At 42.0% G+C, this 19,154-nt stretch overlaps 1 protein-coding gene across 3 annotated transcripts in view; it reads right to left on the bottom strand.

The window, feature by feature from the left end:
* Positions 1 to 4,449: 4,449 nt before the first annotated feature.
* The window catches only part of Syde2 (synapse defective Rho GTPase homolog 2), a 31,361-nt gene continuing 16,656 nt past the window's right edge, over positions 4,450 to 19,154 (bottom strand). For 2 of the 3 annotated variants that reach the window (XM_055614416.1, XM_055614417.1), the window contains exons 5-7: positions 12,320 to 12,501; positions 10,451 to 10,679; positions 4,450 to 6,470 (exon numbers count right to left, since the gene is read on the bottom strand). In XM_055614416.1, the coding sequence (XP_055470391.1) occupies positions 5,974 to 6,470; positions 10,451 to 10,679; positions 12,320 to 12,501 (908 nt within the window). In that variant the 3' untranslated portion in view covers positions 4,450 to 5,973. Of the gene's footprint in view, positions 6,471 to 7,007; positions 7,054 to 10,450; positions 10,680 to 12,319; positions 12,502 to 19,154 lie in introns of all 3 variants that reach the window. The other variant, XM_055614418.1, reaches the window with a different exon arrangement.

Below are 19,154 nucleotides of genomic sequence, written 5' to 3' on the forward strand. Positions count from 1 at the left end.
AGAGACATTTGTTCACGTCTTCCCCGAGAAAAGCCAGACAAGATCAAATGCGGATTCCTAACCTTAGACAGCCAGCAGTCTGTGTGCCGTGGTTCCTTAGCTGCCAGTCTAGACAAGCAGCTTTCACTTACCTAAGGATCCAAACTGTGTGAGCTGGACATGGCCATGGGAGTGGGGAGGGGGAGGTTAGGCAAGAATAGACACAAGCTGGCAACCTGCACCTTGTTTCTTGAGAAGGTCAAGAACAAAGGGTCGATGTTCACCATCTGCAGCTGGGAAAGTACACAAGCTACACCGTTGCTCTGGTAACGTCACAAAAACCATGCTGGATGGGAAAGGGGATTCCCTTTCCTGACTTGACACGAAGTGTGCCTTCTAAAGTTGGAATTTTAACCTCTCCATAGAAGTTTACTTTAATGAGTGGAATTTCCACATTAGTATATAGGGATACAGAAACTAACCCAAGATTTTACTATGCTCATGTCTCCTTTAGGCAAAGCCAGAGAGAAACACAAATGACTTGAAAATGTTATCGAAAGGCCTTAGCTAGCAGAGATTAAGATAAGCCAACCCAGAAGCTAAAACACTGGACAAGAAAAATTAAAATGCCAAACCTTGTATCTGTTTCCCTATATGGTTTCTCCACTACTCTAATAAGGAAGCATTATTCTTATCAGCCCGTTCAAGTTTGTGGAACTACTTCCTTTTAATAAAGTGGAAAACAGAAATTTGCATTTCAAGAAAAAAAATCTATATGCATTCAAGTAATATGGGCCAAAATCAAAATGGTGCACTTTAATCACTCTTTGTGTCAAGCTTCATTTACATAAAATCTCCCTTAGAGACTTGTGGTAAGATATATCTTTTCATACACAAATCATTTAAGTAAGCATTCTTGCTCTGCAATGACTACTGCCCCCAAAATTTACCAACTAACTATTCTGAGTGACTAATCTCCCCAAGTCCAATCTAATTCCAAAAAACAGATATATCATTAGGAAAAAAAGATGCATAATTGATCATCAGGGAGTGTTTTCTGTGTATGTGTGTTTGTATGTATGCCATGAGTGTGCTCATGCTCGAGGGGGCCAAAAGAGGGCACCAGGTACCCTGGTGCTGGAACTACAGGTGGCTCGAGAGGGGGATGCAATGGCTAACCACTGCTCCACCCTTCCAGCCCTTGGGGGTGAATATTTCTTTAATCACATAGAAATGGCATCTCATAGTCTTTCTCTTTCCTCTATAAAAAGACAACCATTCTAAAGGTATCTTTTCCAGCCAGTCATCTTTCAGTAATTAGCTGATTATCTCTCAGTCGTTGCCCCTGCAGGCATATGGCACTGTACAAGGTCCTTGTTGCCACGAGAACACTGTTTGCCTCTGAAAGGCAGAGGCCGATAACCAAACAAGGGAACTTTAGATAGACAAACACCTTGATGGGCACAAGCCAGTGACAGTAGGTGTGATGCTGATTACCAGCTTTCTCCTTGACTCACTTAGCCAGCATGTGCGACTCTGTGCACTTGGGGAAGTCAGAAGCAGTTCTCGGCTCCCACCAGAGTTCTGGTGATCACACTCAGGTCCTCAGGCTTGGACGGCTTAAACAAGAATGTCCCTTACAGGCTCAGATGTTTGGACACTTGGTCCCCAGTTGACGGTGCTGTTTGGGAAGAGTTAGGAGATGTGGTATGTCAGGGGGGTGGGCTTTGAGGTTGGCTTAAAAGCCAGGCTCCGTTCCCAGTTTGCTCTCTGCAGAGATGGTTCGAGACGTGAGCTCTCACCCTGCAATTCCAACTGCCATGCCTGGCACTTTGCCTCGATGGATCTTATCCCTCTGGACTGTAAGCCTTCCTTCTGTAAGCTTTCTTGCTCATGACATCTTCTCACAGCAATAGAAGATTAACTAAAACACAACCTCTCTGAAGTGACATTTCATCTGAGCCAGGAACGACAAAAGCAACAGGTGGATAAAGAGCTCTGCAAATAGGAGGGCAAGTGGAGAGATCCTGGGACAAGGGAAGTGGAGGTCCCAGGGTGAGTAGAGTACAAGGAACAACAATAGCCAGGAAGTGATGTACTCTACCTTTCCAGATCACTTTAGTCCCCATTGATAGCAGGGAAAGTGGACAGGAAGAGGGAACAGTGTCAGCAGAGATGGAATAGAAGAAACCATTAACTCAGATCTTTGATGGGAGAGTAGAGAGGTGGGTGAGAAACACTAATATTCGGGAGCAACAGGGTGAGACACAGAATAGCGAAGCATTGCGGACATTTGCCAGTTCTGCCTGCTCAGCATCCGGATTCTTCTCTTGCAGTCAGGACATTCACCCCCACATGCTTTAGGGAGGGGTGGTTCTCAGCCTGTGGGTAGCAACCCCTGGGGGATCGCATTTCAGATATCCTGAATAGCAGATATTTATTAGGACTCAGAACAGTAGCAAAACTAGGTCTGAAGTGGCAATTAAATAATTTTATGGTGGGGGGGGTCACCACAAGCTGAGGCACTGTATTAAAGGGCAGCATTAGGAAGGTTGAGGCCTTCTGCTCTAGGGGACAGTTACAGCTAGTTCCTAACTCTGGAAACTAGGAACAAGACTGGTGCTCTTGTCAGGAGATCCCAATCACAGATGATGCCGTGCAGTGGCTGACCACGCCACAGCAGCAGCAGGACCAGGTGTGGCCTTCCCTGACACTCCCGACCGGCCTGTCTCTGCCCCTTTCAAGTTTACTTCTTACCCTGGCTAGCCTGGTTGTTTCAGAAAGGGTTTTACTAAGCACCCTCCCTAGCCCTGACCTTAGCCCTGAACTTGCTGTTGATTCTCCAGTCTTTGGGGCTGTTAGTCTTAAGGGCAAGCCAATTTTCTTTTCATTTCAAAGCACTTGAAAAATTATGGTTTTAAATTATAAAATTACTGTGTTCAGGAAATTCAGTCCCCAACATAAAACTATACAATCTGCTATTTTCCATGCATGGCTTTCATGAGCTGTGCCATTCCTCAGAGATGCACAAGTCTTTTGTTCCAGAGTCTGATGGTGACCGAGCATCAGCCCCAGACACAAGGGCACCTGTCCAGCTTGTGAACAGGACAGGACATAGCCTTCTGGTAACCGCTGTTACTAGTAACATCTAACTGCAGGAACATTTAAAAAATTATTTTACTTACATGTCTCTTTTGCCTCCATGTATGTTTGTTCAAGAGTAGACATTACAGAAACAGTTAAAATTGTGAACTGCCATGTGGGTGCGGGGATTTGAACCTGGGGTTCTGTTGGAAGAACACAGCCAGTGCTCTTAACCACTGAGCCACCTCTCCAGGCTCCAGGAAATCATTTTGATCTGTGGGGCTTTTGTGGTTGTTTGTTTTAGACAAGATCTATGTAACCTGGCTGTCCTGGAACTTGCTATGTAGAGCAGGCTGCGCACAAACTCACAGAGATCCACCTGTTTCTGCCTCCTGAGAGCCGGGATTAAAGGTGTGTGCCACCATGTCTGGCCATTTAGTTTTACAGCAGCTCCCTTCTACTGCTTGGCTATATATATCAAAAGCCCACACAGAGGCAGGCACCGCTACTGCTACTTCTCTTGTCTAAATGAACATGTTTCCATCTCAGCTTACTACACAGCTGGAAACACTCTTAGCTAATGTGAAATGCCTTCAACATTCTAAACTAGTTTCAACACAAGACTGCAAGCCCAATCAAAATGAAGGGGAAGAAATGAAGGCTTGGTGAGCCCCAGAGAGATCCAAGTTTATCTGTGATGTACCCTCCTCACCCTTGAGCAGGTGCAGGACTCCTAGGCTCTCCCCAAGCACTTAACGACGGCCATGATTATTCAAGGATCTAGAAGCTGATGCCTGTGATGACTTGCTCAGGTCAGTGATGCCTCAGTGAGGAAAGATGCTTGTTACCAAGCATGATGCCTAAGTTCGACACACATGCCGTGTCATTCACCACAATACACACAATATAACATATATTATATAGTATAGTGTATATATAGTGTAATTTTTAAAAAAATGTTTAAGTAAAGGCAACTAAACATGGCAATTCTGGAAGCAGCAAAGGCAATTTTAAATAGGCCTATAAGTGTAACAGTGATTTAGATAAAAATGTTTATCATATTCCAGGTGACAGAGACTGATCAAGAACTATTCTCATCAAAAAATAAAGTAAGAATGATCCCTAAAGTATTTCAGACTCCAGAAAATTCCAATTTTGGACATATCAATGCTATATATATTTATGGATAACTAAGGACTATGAAGTGAGCTGAGCACGGTGGTGCACGCCTTTAGTCCCAGCACTCCAGGGGCAGAGGCAGGCGGATCTCTGAGTTAGAGGCCACCTTGGTCTACAAAGCGAGTTCCAGGACAGCCAGAGGAACACAGAGAAACAAAAAACAAAAGACTATCAAAGTGATCTTTACAATCAATGATAATAACATGACACTGTTATAATACTTTAATAAAGCACTTACATTCTGGAGCCACTTACAGGATTTACATATATGCATGATACAGCACACGAAAGAAAGAAAACAGATATTTTCCTTACAAACATTTAAAAAGAGTTTTGCATAGTTTCTGGTATTTGTTACACAGAATTTTAAAAAATGAAAGTCTCATATAAAAACAATTATTTTTCTCCAAACTAATGGGCTTTCAAATTAAATAGCTGGATGTTATACAAATTGCATAGACATAGTTACATTAAGTACCTTAATATTTAGAAGTACGTTAAGAAGTCAGTTTTCGTGGCTGTTGCACATTAAACTCGGTAACTGAAGTTTCATTTATACTTTTAAAATTACACATTCTGTAAGTATAAAAGCTTTTAAAAAATACATTCCAATTTAAGTTTTAAAAGCCTTCTAAATTTACAGCTTTACACACCACTGTGATTTCTGTAACAACTGCCCTGGGAGATGCCCTTAGCCAAAATAAGTTAATTTCTTTTTTTAACTGTAACATGTAGCCTCCTGGCAAGATGACTTCTTTAGAAACAAGGACAATTATGAAGTCAACATTTAGTATACCACTACAAATAAATATTTAAAGCATCACAGGAAACAGTAATGCATACAACAGGTGACATTTTTTTTAAGTCACCAGTGCAGGGATCTAGTCCCTCGATCCCTTATGTAGCTGAAAGACTTCAATGTAAAGTATGACTTTTCACAGGGATACTGTGTCTAGGGAGCAAACGGGAAAGGCTATTGCTTCTACTCAAATACTTCTAGTGTCTTTTTATTCAAGTTTTTTTTTTTTAATGTAACTTATCTTTTAACTTAGACATTCTTTCTGAAAAAGACATTTTTAAGCTTATAATTTTGGCCTTGTGACATAGTTTTTAAAATACATAAAATGCTATAGTCAACACCTTTCCTCATTCTGAAACCTATACACACATAATGCACTTATAAATATATACATATTCTCCAAATCATAAAAATATTAATTTTTTATAAACTTAAATAATTGCTGAATGTTAATACAAAATACATTAATATCTGTATAATTTTACATTTATAAAAACTTTTCTCATAGCAGCATTCGTCTTGGAAATGACATTGCACAAGGGCTCTGACTGCAGATCAGCCAGTCCAGCTGCGGCGTGCTCTGCAGGGAGCATCTGTCCCCAGCTAAGGGAGAGCAGCTCTCACACTGCACCAAAGCCTCAACGGGGTAATACCGTACCCATCCCTTACAAAGACCTGCACGATTCCTCCAGGCAGCTAGCAAGGTTTACTAAACTATTCCCCAAGTCCAAGTTACCTTTATGCCCCAGAACATCTCAAAGTAAAATAACTGTATTGGTGAGCAGTGATTATAACTGAATTACATGAACTTATTTTATTAGAAATTAATTTAAGGTTCCAACATTAAAAGAAATACCAGAAAGAGGCCCCGAGAGGGGTAAGGATTGCCGTGAACCTTGATGACATCTTCACAAAGAAAATGGCCCTCCACCTCAAACACTCATATTCAGCTTGTTTTTGTTGAGCTCACGTTCCAGGTTACCAATCAACGTATCGATACTTTCTTGAAGATCTCTGAGGTTAGCTTTTTGATCCGCTGTAGACTCAATTGTCTCCACTGTCAAGTACGTCTGAAACGTGCACCCTTTGGACATGGGGATTTGCTGCCCAATCATGACTTCTGCTCCATCCATTTTGCTATAATCTCTATTTTCTCCATTTTCTAAGGGAACATCATCATAATCCAAATCCTTGAAATTTTCCTTTGTATTTAAAAAATAGTCTTCTCCGCAGCTGCTCCAGTCTCCTGCATAGCGATTGCTGAGTGGGCTGTCTAGTCTGACCTGCCTTGGCCTCAGCACCCCTGATGAATCCGTACCACTCAAATTTAATACACACGGCTGCTCTTTCTTTCGCCTCAAATAATTCAGAGAAGATGACTGCTCCAGGCACAAACTGTCTGTGGGCTCTCTGACAGTTAAGCGTTGCACTAGAAATGAACAATACACGCACTTTAATGACAGCCACTGACCTCAGAAAGACACAGCAGACAATGAAGCCATTTAATAATCAACTACAGACATGCGCTTAACAGAGACATGCGTTCGATTGAAAGAAAGCATAACATAATAATTTTCTACCACCGAATATAATTAAGGTTAGGCATAGAGACTAGTACAATGTTCAGTGGTGCTATTTCATGCTAAATAATGACATTCCCCAATAAAACTCCCGACATTGATTAACCTTCTGTGCAAGTTAATTGTTATCTAGCTGTAATTCTAAGCCAGTAGCTTCTCTTACATTAAAGACTACAGCAAAAAGCAGGCAAGGCATGGTGTGTAAACAGCAGGGAACAAGAAGTTCCTTTGTCTACAAACATCTAGCCAAGGCAAAGCCATCTACAGTGCTCACTCTAGCTCTGACCTTCCTGGGCTTTCTTTTTGCAGTTAGCAGTGTGTCATTATCAAGCAGCCCAAATTTCACTTTGATAAATGCATGAATACTGGACTCGGCCAATGGTTACCTGAGTGATTACACAGCATTAGCTACTAATAGTCTTCATTTTTTCCCTGGAAATAGCACAGATATTTTATTTTCCAGCTCCAGTTAGAGATCTAACAACCTCAAATAACCTCTTTGTATGTAAACTCATTTCTTCTGAGACGAGCCACGTCCTACCTCCTGACAGTGCACTGGTCAGACACGCAGGGCTTTGTATGAAACCAGACCTAACGGTGCTTACTTAGAACAAACTCTGCGTCTAACGTGGTGAATGTAAAATAGGCCTGTGTAAAGTTCTAAGACACGGTTATTAAAGACTGCCTATCCCCCTGCTTGTTTATTCTGCTCTGCCTCTTCCTTATAGTTCCCTATCTATGATAAGGAAGCATAAAACAGCAATACTATTGGTTCTGCAAGACAGAATGAGGGTTTACCTGCAAAAGAAAGCAACTTAAGAATAGTACACACATCTAGTTTTCTAGACTTACGATAATATTCCCCGCATTTTACAAAGATATTTTGCTTATACCTATATTTCAACTTTTATTTACTTTAGTAACTGTATATTACACACTTTTAAACATTTCTGTTTATTACATTTTTAAAGGTTTATTTTGTGTATGAGGGTCATGCCTGCATGTATGTGTGTGTGCCAGAGGCGGACAAAGAAGGCATTTGATCTTATTATCTCGGCTGCTTCCTCACTTTCTTCCCTTCATCCTCTGTGCTATTCCTGTCCTCAGTGCCTGCCTCTTGGGCCCGAGCTTTTTGCCAAAGAATCAACAGCACACTGATGATCTGGAGAAAAGTCCATGTCACTTTTGCTTTTTCAGGACTCTTTCAAAAACTCTACTTTTACAGTTTCTTGGGAAATACTCAAGAAACCCATAAATCATTATTTTACAGTAGACTGAAAATTCAATTCTGAAACACCAATGTCACCATCTCTTTAAACTGCTGATACGGAGATGTTTTCCTACAAATCTGTAAGGAGAATGGCTAAAAGAGGAGTTCCAGCTTTCCCCACACTATTGACTGCCTGTTTTCAACAGAATGAAGTAAAAATGCAGCCAACAAAGGTTGCTGAAAACATTTCAAAGTGTGATAGGTATTAAGAAACTTAATTCTGAGCCAGGCCTAGTGGCACACACCTATAATCCCAGCACTCAGAGGAGGCAGAGGCAGGGGATCTCTGTGAGTTCAAGGCCAACCTGGTCTAAACAGTAAGTCCCAGACAGCCAGGACTACACAGACAAACCCTGTCTCAAAAAAAACCAAACCAAACCAAACAACAACAACAAAACAAAACAAAACAACTTTTTCCTTATGTTTTGTGCCAGCAGATTTTTATCCACTGAATTACCTTAGAAAACATCCTTTACAACCTAGTAGGAAGTAAGAAACCCTGCCCCAAACATGGAGAACATGGAAGAGCAGCATCTTAAAAGCTGCAGCTGCGCTCTGAAGGCAAAAGGACGGCCTCAAAGTAACATCCCGAATTCTTCTCCAGGGCAAACACTCAACACAGCATGTGCAGAGAGAAGACTGTCCGAGAAAGGGAATGTTTCCACTGCTCTGGGAACCCTTGCTCACCCAGCAGCAAAGCCACTGGCACGCCAGGCTGGTCAATTTGGGCAGGGCAGTGCTACCGAACAGGCTTCCTATTTTTGAAGACAGGACTTTACAAACAGAAATCTCAAAGCAAATTATCTTCTTGACCCCAGATGAGGGGGCGGGGGAAACAAAAGTAACACAAAAGCAAAATGTGTAGGGGGAAAAAAAAAAGGTAAGTCCCCTGGGAGTGGAGGAACTTCTCCAAAGAACAGTAAGCTATACTCCTTCCACTGAATGCATGGACTGCCCTGGCCTTCTCTCCGTCACTCCCTAGTCACGGGCCCAGGAACTGCACCTTGCTTGCATGCTGTCCGCCTCTCCTAAGATTCACAGCACACAATTTAGAGGGAAAAACTATTGTTTCCTCTCATCCTCTGCCCAGTTCTGTCTTTTGTCTAAGGTACTTTCAAGGAAAATAACAGGCTGTAGAAAAAGGTTATTATTACAACCAGCAACAAAAGTCTTTGGAATAAGATGCTGAACATGAGGCAGTTGTTTAAGTCATCATTAAAATACAGCCGATGGGCTGAAGAGAGAGCTCAGGTTGGCCTCTGAGTATGAGCTGCTCTGCCGTGCATCAACATAGCTGACAACTGTATGGAGCTCTGTTACAAGGGATCTGGCACCTTCTTCTGGCCCCACAGAAATGCACATGTGATACATAGACAGACATGTAACCTAAACACACATATAAAATAAAAAATCCTAAATGAGTAAAATGTAGCCGATAACAAACCTGTTTAAGTTTACGTGTGTGTGTGTGTGTGTGTAGCACAGAGAGAGGTAGGGGTGGGGCTTGGAAGAAGACTCAAGAGTGAGGACCTGATGTGGAAGGACAGAAGTTATCCTCTCACCTCAAATGTGCGTGCGCTTGTGCACACCTGGTGCCTGTCAGGTGAGAAGAGGGCATCAGATTCCCTGGCTCACACTACGGACAGCTGCAAGCCACTAGCGCTCTAACCACCATCCATCCCTTTCGCACCTGGTAGACTGAAACTTTAACACCAAAATATCAATGATAATTGCCAGGATGAGCTGAAGTACACGTGAAACTAACCACTGCGATAGTGAGAACAAAGGACACGGGGTGGAGAGGTGGTTAGGAGTACTTGCTCTCTTCCGGAGGACCCACACCTCATAGCTCGAAATTGCCTGTTTAACTCGTGCTGCAGGGAACCCAATGCCCTCTTCTGGCCCCTATGCACATGCACACAAGTAAAAAGAAAATAAATCTTAAAAGTACAAAAAGAAAGGATTCCAGCGCAGAAATTTCAGGGAATAGTTCTGACCACAGCCCATCTCTTGGTCAATACTTGATATTTAATAAATGCTTGCTTTACATTTGGAAAAAAATCAGCTTAAAAAGAAAAAAAAATGAATTTTGCTTTGTAACAAATTAACTAAATAACGATGAGAAAATAAATTAAAATTGAGCATTATATGCTAAAAGCTGTGCTGATCACCTTAAATACATCTTTGTACTGAATTTTCAGATGAAGTCTATAAATTTAGACTACTATTTAGACTAAATTTAGACTACTATAAATTTAGACACTATTAAGTGCTAAGGTGGAACACAGTAACATCTGCAGCTTTCCCAGGTCGGAGTGCCCTGTGTGGTATGACCATCACTCCAAGCCAGATCCTACTAAACCCAGAATGTGTAAAATGGCTCACATGCCTACGATGTTATGAGGAAACACAAAATATACACACTACAGAGCAGTGAATTCTTCAGCACTGAAAGCAAAATTCTAGATTTTTGTTTTCCAATTCTATCTAAGCATTTCGACCATTTCTAATCCACACATCCATAGCTGCTAAAGAAATGTACTCCAGAGACCCCTTTACCTGGCCAGAGTTGGAGCAAGTAATGAAGAACTTCGATGTGCTTTTTAAAATCCAAAGCACTTGCCAGTTCTTCGGAATCGGTGAAGACTCTGTGGTGCGTGGAAGTCTCCTGCCTCTGACTGAGCAACACCGGTCCGAAGCACACAGCCAGATTCTGACAGGTCATCTTATTCACTTCATGGTAGGAGGCCACCAATTTCAGATGATCGAGCAGCATCTTCAGGGTAGCCTAAGTACGCGAAAGCATAATTTAATCCTCTAGATGGTTACATGTCCACATAAAATGCTTAGTAACAGAGTCTAAATTCCAGTCGACCTCCTTAGGAAAATACATGGCCCACCAACTCTCTCCTCCCTCTGGAAAGCAGTAGCAGCAGCTGCTGAGAAGGGAAGGAGAATTCACCTGAAGTACAGATACCGGGTTGCGAGTGGGGAATGCCACACTGGAGAGCCTGAAACCAGGGCCTGGGCTATGTCTGTGGTGATCTATTATGAAAGGACAGTTTTTAAAGGCCAACATGCATCTCGTTTTCCCATCATGCTTTTTAACTAACAAATATTTTAAGCAAACAAAATTATGAAAGGGGGGAAAAACAGAATTAAAAAAAAAAAAAAAGTTTTTCCTGAACTCGGTGTGGTGGTGCACACCTTTAAGTCCAGCACTCCAGATGCAGTGGCAGGCAGATCTCTTGAGTTCCAGGCCAGCCTGGTCAAGTTCCAGGACAGCTGGGGTGATAGAGAAACCGTTTTAAGTCCTAAAATTAATAAAGGAAGTTGGTAGTAAGTGGAGCCAGGGGAACCTTGCAGAAGAGGGGGAAGAAGGATTGCAGGAGCCAGAGAGGTCAAGGATACCAGGAGGACATGGCCCACAAAAATCAACTGGGCAGGACTCATAGGGGCTCACAGAAACTGAAGACACAAACATGGATCCCAAATGGTCTGAGCTAGGTCCTCAGTATATACCTTATGGTCGTGTAGCTGGGTGTTCTTGTGGGACTCCCAACAAGGAGTGTGTGTGGGGGGGGGTTATCTCTAAGTCGTCTGCCTGTGCTTAGGACCCTTCTCCTCCTACTGGATTGCCACATCCAGTTGTAATATGAGGGTTTGTGCCCGGTCTTATCTTGTTAGACCAAGTTGTGTGGATATCCCTGGCAGGCCTGCAAAGGAGAAGTTAATCTGGGGAGAGAGTCTGGGAGGAGGGGAAGAAGGGGGAACTTGAGGTCCAGGTGTAAGTATGAAAAAAGATTAACAGTTAAAATAATAACAATAATAAAGTAAAGGAAATTGGTTCAAAATGAAAAAATATTTAAATTTTAAGCAGCTATGGAAGAGTGATTTTTGAAGTATTATAATTTATCATCTTAAGAAATGAGCTACAGTTTTTTTTATAAATATTAAACAAATGACTGTGAATTTAAAACTGCTGTTTAGGGACCAGAGAAATGGCTCAGTGGTTATGAGTGCTTGCTGCTCTTGTTAAGGACTAGAGTTCAGTCCCCAGCATCTACAGCAAGCGGTTCATAATGACCTGTAACTCCAGCTCCCAGAGATCTGGTACCCTCCCTGACCACCGTGAGCACCAGGCATAAATGCGGTGCACATACAGATACGCAGGCGTTCATACATACAAATCAAATGAAATAAATCTTTAAATAAATCAGAACTTAGAAGGCACATTCATTTCTGGGCTAACATTATACCCAGAAAACATGAAACTGATCTCTAGATACATTTACCAACTAGTAAAAGCAGAGCCTAAACCCAACTGCCACAAGTGTTAGAGACCTAAAAGACTGTATGTGGTAATGGAGCTTATGTAGCTAACTCACATGCTAGGCGTCAGGAAAACAGTCTGTCAAGCATACTTACCTTCTCAACATTGGGCAGGCAGTTCAGCAGGTCAACAGTGAACTTCGAGTCACTGGCCTCATTCTCACAACCATTTGATGACATTTTCAAAGGACTTTTCACCATTGCATCTAACACAGCCTCATACAGCTGCTTTGTAATTAGGGGAGAAGGAAGTTCTCTTAAATAGTCCTTAAGAACACCTGTAAAAATAGACCAGAGACAATGAGAATGTGTTTGCACAGTAAGTGTAGTGGACTCTTTAGAAATGCAAACATCAACTTTAACATTCTGAAAATAATATAAACAACAACATAAAAAGTATTATCACAAAACACTGGCAATTTATATTCCTAGAAGTTGCTTTATAACTAACTTTGTTTGGAACATGCTAAAATACAGACATAATTTCTAGTTTTAAGTCATGATTAGACTGGGTTCTTGATACATAATCCCTACTGACTCTGCCCCCTGTTAGAAGCTCCTACATGTTCAAGAAAGTAAGAAATACAAGTGTTAGTTGTAAACTACTAAATTATCCAAGTTTTGAACTCTGAAGCTTTTAAGCAAAATGAAAGGGTAGCAACAGTCCAAAGCCTCTGTAAATCAACAGACAGGGATGACTCCTTCCTAAGGCTGCACTTGTATCTTAAGCAAATACACTGGATCCTTAGTCTCTCATGCTACTCTGCCATGCGAAAGGGAAAGGATGGCTCCCAGTACCAAGCAAATTAAAATGGAAGCCAAGAACAGAAAGCAGCAGACTTGTTACTGTAAAAAAGAAGCCTGAAGAATAATATCCATAGTGAGCTTTTAAGAGAAGGCTGAAAACTCCTATCTAGTAAGTTTGCTTTAAAAAGCATTTGTAATTCAGCAGGAAAAAAGAAGGTAGGACATGCTTCTTTGCCAGGTTTACGGCTTTACCCTCCAAATGAGTTTCCAAGATACTGCTTGAAATGGGACACGGGGGAAATTGCAGTTTACCAGTATGAAGAAGAGTGTCTGTGGGACATGTAAGTTTGCTTCCTATAAAACTCTACAGCTCAGAAAGACATGACCAAAGAACTCGAGAATGAACAACTGAGAGATGATTGTCACTTAGAAAGTGTAAGCCCAGGGATCTGAATGTCAAGGTCATCTTCTGTTACAAGGCAAATTCCAGGACTGCCTGATAACAGAACCCCTATCTCCTACCCCAAACCAAACCCCTATATCTATTACAGAATCAATGCATGACTTCATGTCATTAGAACAGGTAGTGTTGGGATGAGGAGAAAAGCACACGTGTTGCCAAGGGGACAAGAAAAAGCTGCTTCAAGACAGACAGACCCTGAGGTATCAAATGATAGGCAATAATACCTAGGTTAGATAAGGATGGCCATAAATGCCACAGGGAACAGTCCGTTCCAGCCCCTGCATTATGACCCACTGCCAGGGCCCCTTATTTATAAACAAATTCCTCTTGTGAGTCTATGGCAGAGGGTTTTTATAACTAGGTATTGGACACAATGACCTAGAGGCGATTAGAGATAAGGAGAGGAAAAAAAAAAAAAAAGACTCATGAGAAAAGGAAATCAGCAGTCTTGGCAGGCAGTTACAGGGAATAAAGGACCATCAGACAACTGGTTAGGACGTGAATGGGCATGAAAGAAGCAGCAGAAAGTAGTCAACCGGGGAAGTCCCCAGGGAAGAAAGCAGAGATTCCTGAGAAAACAGGAAGGAGTGGGACTAGCTCAAGATATCAGGAAGATCATTGGACCCAACACCAAGACAAGTGGGAAGCAGAAAGATGGTCAGAGCAGAAGGCACTGCTCCCATCCATGGCTTCCAGCTCTCTGTGATGTGAGGAGGCAAAGGCTTTAACAAGTTTGTGGGTAAGGAGAGTAGATACTAAGCAGACATTGGAGAATAAGGGATGGAGGACAAAGAAGAGAAGGAGAAAGAGGAAGAGAAGACAAATGGGAGAGAGAGAAAAGAAGGAAAAAGGCAATCCCAGCACATTAGCACCAAAAAGAATTATATGCTTGAGGGAAACAAAACAGGTGGAAAATCTTACTCAACCGCACTTGAAAAATATTATAGGAGACCAACGGGGGGTGGGGGGGGCGGAGGGACTACAGTCCATGTTTATACACCAGATGTTAACCCTGCGAAGATAACAAGACACCCTAAATCTATTACAGAGTCAATGCAGATCCTACCAAAATCACAGCTGGGAGCTGGGGGCATAACTCAGTGGTAGACTGTACAAGCCATGGATTTGGTCACCATTATCACCATATAAATAAAATAAGATCCAGCTAGCTCTGTCACAGAAACTTACAAACGGATTCTAAACGCTGTAAGTAAGAAATTCAAATAGCCCAAAAACCTGGTAAGGAAAATATGAGAACTAAAACCTTCCAGTTTCAAATTTTCTTACTGAAAATTTGAAATGAGCTTCAGTCATCAGTGTAACACCAAAGCATCAAGATGGACAGCCTAACAGGCCAGTAATGAGAGCCCACATTCAGTCAAGTGATGACTGAAAATCAAGGGCAGAGGGATGGTTCAGTGGTTACAAGCTGTTGTTGTAGAGGACCAGGGATCAGTTTCTAGCACCCATGTGACTGCTCATAGCATCTGTGACTCTAGTTCCAGGGACTCCAACTGCCTCCTCTGACCTCAGCAGAAATCATACATGTGCAAGGTGAACATACACTCATGCAAGAAAACCACTAATAGACACAGCAAAACAAACAGTAAATAAACAAGAAAATGAATAAACAGAACAGGGAAAAAAGACTCAAGAGAAGCTAAGACAAGCAGATAACCACTTGCTAAGAATAACAGGACTCCTTACAAAATGCACAAAACTTAATTTCAAGTGAGAAGAGATCTAAATGTAAGAAGTAAAATCATTTAATTCTCTGAAGACTGTGAAAATTTTTCATGATCTTGGGGTAAATAAGGCCTGAGATACAACAGCTATTTTTCACTTGTTTGTTTTCCCCAAAGACAGGTTTTCTCTGTGTAGCCCTGGCTGTCCTGGAATTCCCTCTGTGGACCAGGCTGTCCTCAAACTCAAGAGATCCGCCTGCCTCCACCTCCCGAGAGCTGGGTGTGCCACCGTGTCCAGCCTGAGACAAGTAACGCATTACAGAGTTTAATTTGACTCATATTTTGGAGGTTTCAGTTCGAGGCTGGCTCCATGGCTACACCGACCATCAATCAGAAACACAACAGAGGAGAGCTGCCCACCTTACAGCTGCTGGCAAGTTGAGAGCATGAGAGAGACTAGGGACAAAAAAGGAAAAAGGCCACAGACGCTTGCAATACAACATGAGGGAATCCAAAATAATTTTGCTAATCAACAAAGTCATGTACTTCTGTTTACTTATAAAAAAAAAAAAAAGGTCTTCCTGTATGGTTCTATTATACAACTTCTAGATAACGAAATCAACTTATAGCAGGAGAAAGACCTATGGCGGCCTGAGAACGGGACAACAGAGGTGATGGTGCAGGCAGGAGAGACTAGACAGGACATGAGGTGGCACTTGTATTTTTTAGACTCATTGTGGCTACGGTTCCATGGTGCGTATACGTGTGGAAACACCCAGCTGCACACTTGAAATATGTGTATTTTCATTCTACGGCAATTATGCCTCAATAAAGCTGTTATGTAAGACTAACCACCGGCATTGCACGGTGGGAGCTTTGCCAGATGGGAGGAACAGAAAGGAGGCCATGGGAGGGACACTCCGGACATTTAATGGAACTGGCTGAAATAATGAACCATGAGAAAGAATATGATACCAGAATATGAATAGGAAAGCCACAAGCAAAGTTAGAGGAGACTGACTTAGGGTAAAAGCAGCTGAAAAATGAAAGAGAAAGCCTGAGGGACAGGGAGAAATGACATCAATTCAAAATGTTGGCGGCAAACAGATTCTGGATGACAAAAACCAGGTTAGACCTTAGGAATGAGTCACTGAGGCAGAGTTGATGTAAAGGTCACTGGGCGCCAAGACAAGCCGCACACACTTGTCATCCAAGTACTTGGGAGGCGAATGCAGGGTTGTGAATCTGAGGCCAGTCTGAGCTATTACTGAGACGCAGTCTCAACAAACAGACCACTGGGGACAACAAAGAACTAAGAACCCAGTGTTCTCAAATGTTTGGCTGTAGGTTAAAGTCATGATGTCAAATGATGGAAAATATAGCCAGAAACAAGGTAGCCAACGTTCCCCTAGACAGACCTGAGAAACATGGACCTGTTTAAAACAAAACACTGTATCTGGACCACCCCATTCTGTCCCAGACAAAACCGCCACTAAACACCGGAACTTCTGAACATGCAGCATCACTCACTTCATACGTTTTTTGTGTTACAGACTCACTTAGCTATTATTTTCCAAAGTTTATGCAGAAATGAGTTCAAGAAAACACATGAGGCAGCTTTACCACTGGCCACTTCCCAAACCCACAGTTCTCCCTCTCTGAACGCTCGGTGGCCCTTTGTGTAATTTATCCCAATGCTACTTTTCAAACAAATCATTTCATTGTTTTTGATATTTTTAATCAAGAAAGAAAGCAGCTTCAAATTCTTTTGAAAAATAGCTCCACTGACATGTAATAGGCCAAATAACAGAGGCAAGAAGCATCTAGTTTGTGGCTTCAGACTGTCCTATTTAGAAAAGAATGCTACAAGCCAGACTTCACTAACCTATGTTCATGTCGACAAACACTGACAGTACCCAAACCCAAGCATCCCTTCCTAACAAAACAGTCAACTCAAATCACACCTTCCATCCCTAGACCACGAACACTTAGCACCACTTTTATTTCTAAGCTAAGGCTTTGCCAAGACAAAAATTCCCTTTGTTCATGCTTTCCTAGAAACAGGTATCTATAAAATTTTCCTTTAATGAATTCTTTAAGTGACTCCTTTGCTAATTTTGCAAATTATATACTGTCTCATTTTTTAGTAAAGTAATAAGCCACTCCTTACCAAAAACTTAGTTTCTGATTTGTTAACAATTCCTGAGTCAATACAGTGGTGCATCAGAGGCAGAGGCAGGAGAATGTCTGTGAGTTTGAGGCCAATTTGGTCTACATACAGTGAGTTCCAGGATAGCCAGGGCTACATACATTGTGAGATCCTGTCTCAAAAAATATTCACAAAAAAGAAAAAAAAAACAAAAAAACTTTGGTTTGCTTTCTCTTACTGGTAAACTGCTTGAGATCAAAGTTACATCATTCAAGAAGACAGAGAGTAAACACTCTATGCAAGTAAATCACTTGATTCCTAAAGCCACAATCCTAAAAGTGAACTTCCCAGTATAGCAGCTCTTCAGTATGTACTAAGTGCACTTGCCTTAAATTCTTACCCAAAATTAATTGTGTATAAAATAGGAAAACAAATTAGGAGAGGTAAACATCAATACGTCAAGACAAAGAAAATGTTAGACAACAGAGAAAAGAAAACACAACTACCATGATACACTGAAGACAGAAGAATCCCATGAGGTATTTACGGGTAAAAGGTTTTGATGCCTGGGCTTTGTGTCTCTGTAATCTTGGTCTGGAGAGGATCAAACAGGGGACAGACAGTGTGGTCTAGTGCGGGAGCCTACGAAAAGCATGCCAATGGAACACATGTACCTCCCAGCATTCTGCTTCTGGACTGCCTCCATAAATTAGAAAGTAAAGCCATGCGAATTGTACATAAAAAAATCAGAAAAGTGTCGGTAAGGTTACAAGCAATCTCCCCACAGACAAGCAGAACCGTTTTCCGTTTTCTCGGAAGGCCCCTCCATACTGCAGTGCTGCCGCGCGTGCATCTGTAACCTCTGCTTGTTCCGGTTTCCCAAACTTCCTGTCTCTTCTAAATAACTTTCCAAGGGTCTTCTTTGCCTGCCTCCAAAGTTTAGAGATGGCCAAAGCTCCTGTCTTCTTAAACTTTGACGGACAATCCAAGGGCTGACTTGTCCGTGCCAGTTCCCCTCAAGCTTGCATTTTTCCTCTTCAGCATCTCGCAGCTGCTAGTACCGTTCCCAAGCCACACATTGGGCTACCGTCACCGCTTGAACAAGTAAGTCTCCACGCACTGGGCATGGTGCCACTGACCTACAATCCCAATACAAGCTGAGGCAGGAGGGCCGCAAATCTGAGGTCAGTCTGAGCTACTTAATGAGACCCTGTCTTAGGGAAGAGAGAGGAACACCTCAAATTCCCACAACAGCTTTTCCTCCGCAGATGAGACCTTTTGATTTCACTTCATCTCTCCATTCACATCTCTTACTTCAAAAGCTAAACGTACAATCATTCCCAGGACTTCTGCAGCTAAAACATCCCAGCTCCAACTCGCTTGTTTCTGCTACCATTACAAGACCAACCACGTTTGTCTTGCTTGTCCTTGGATACATGCTTGCGCCATACCCTCCCCCCATTCCCTTGACACTGGGAGATTGCCAAGGTTCCCTGACTTTCTCCCTCTCCTCTCTTTAATCTATCATGTAGAGTCGCCACATTTACACCCCTCAAAACAGCCTTTAATGACTCCACTCTCCTACGCAAAAAAATCTTTAATGATTACGTGAATAAGTCACTCGGCATCTAGTAAGTAATCTAAATTCTCTAATCGGGTAAGCCATTTCCTTTCCACCCATCACCTGAGTGCCAGTCAGACTGAACCCCTGAGTCATTTTAGTTCCCTCCAGAAAGACACGGGTCTGCTATATGAAACAATTCAGGTCTTACTGCCCCCTTCATTCCTTGGCTGTTTAGGATTGCAGCTGTATCTTAATACCCTCAGAAAAGAAGTCAGTAATTTACAAAGCAAAGTAAGACTTCAGAACAAAATCAATCAAATGTA

The sequence above is a fragment of the Psammomys obesus genome, unplaced genomic scaffold, assembly GCF_907164565.1.
Source record: "Psammomys obesus unplaced genomic scaffold, mPsaObe1.curated_primary_1811, whole genome shotgun sequence".
Classification (NCBI taxonomy): Eukaryota; Metazoa; Chordata; class Mammalia; order Rodentia; family Muridae; genus Psammomys; species Psammomys obesus.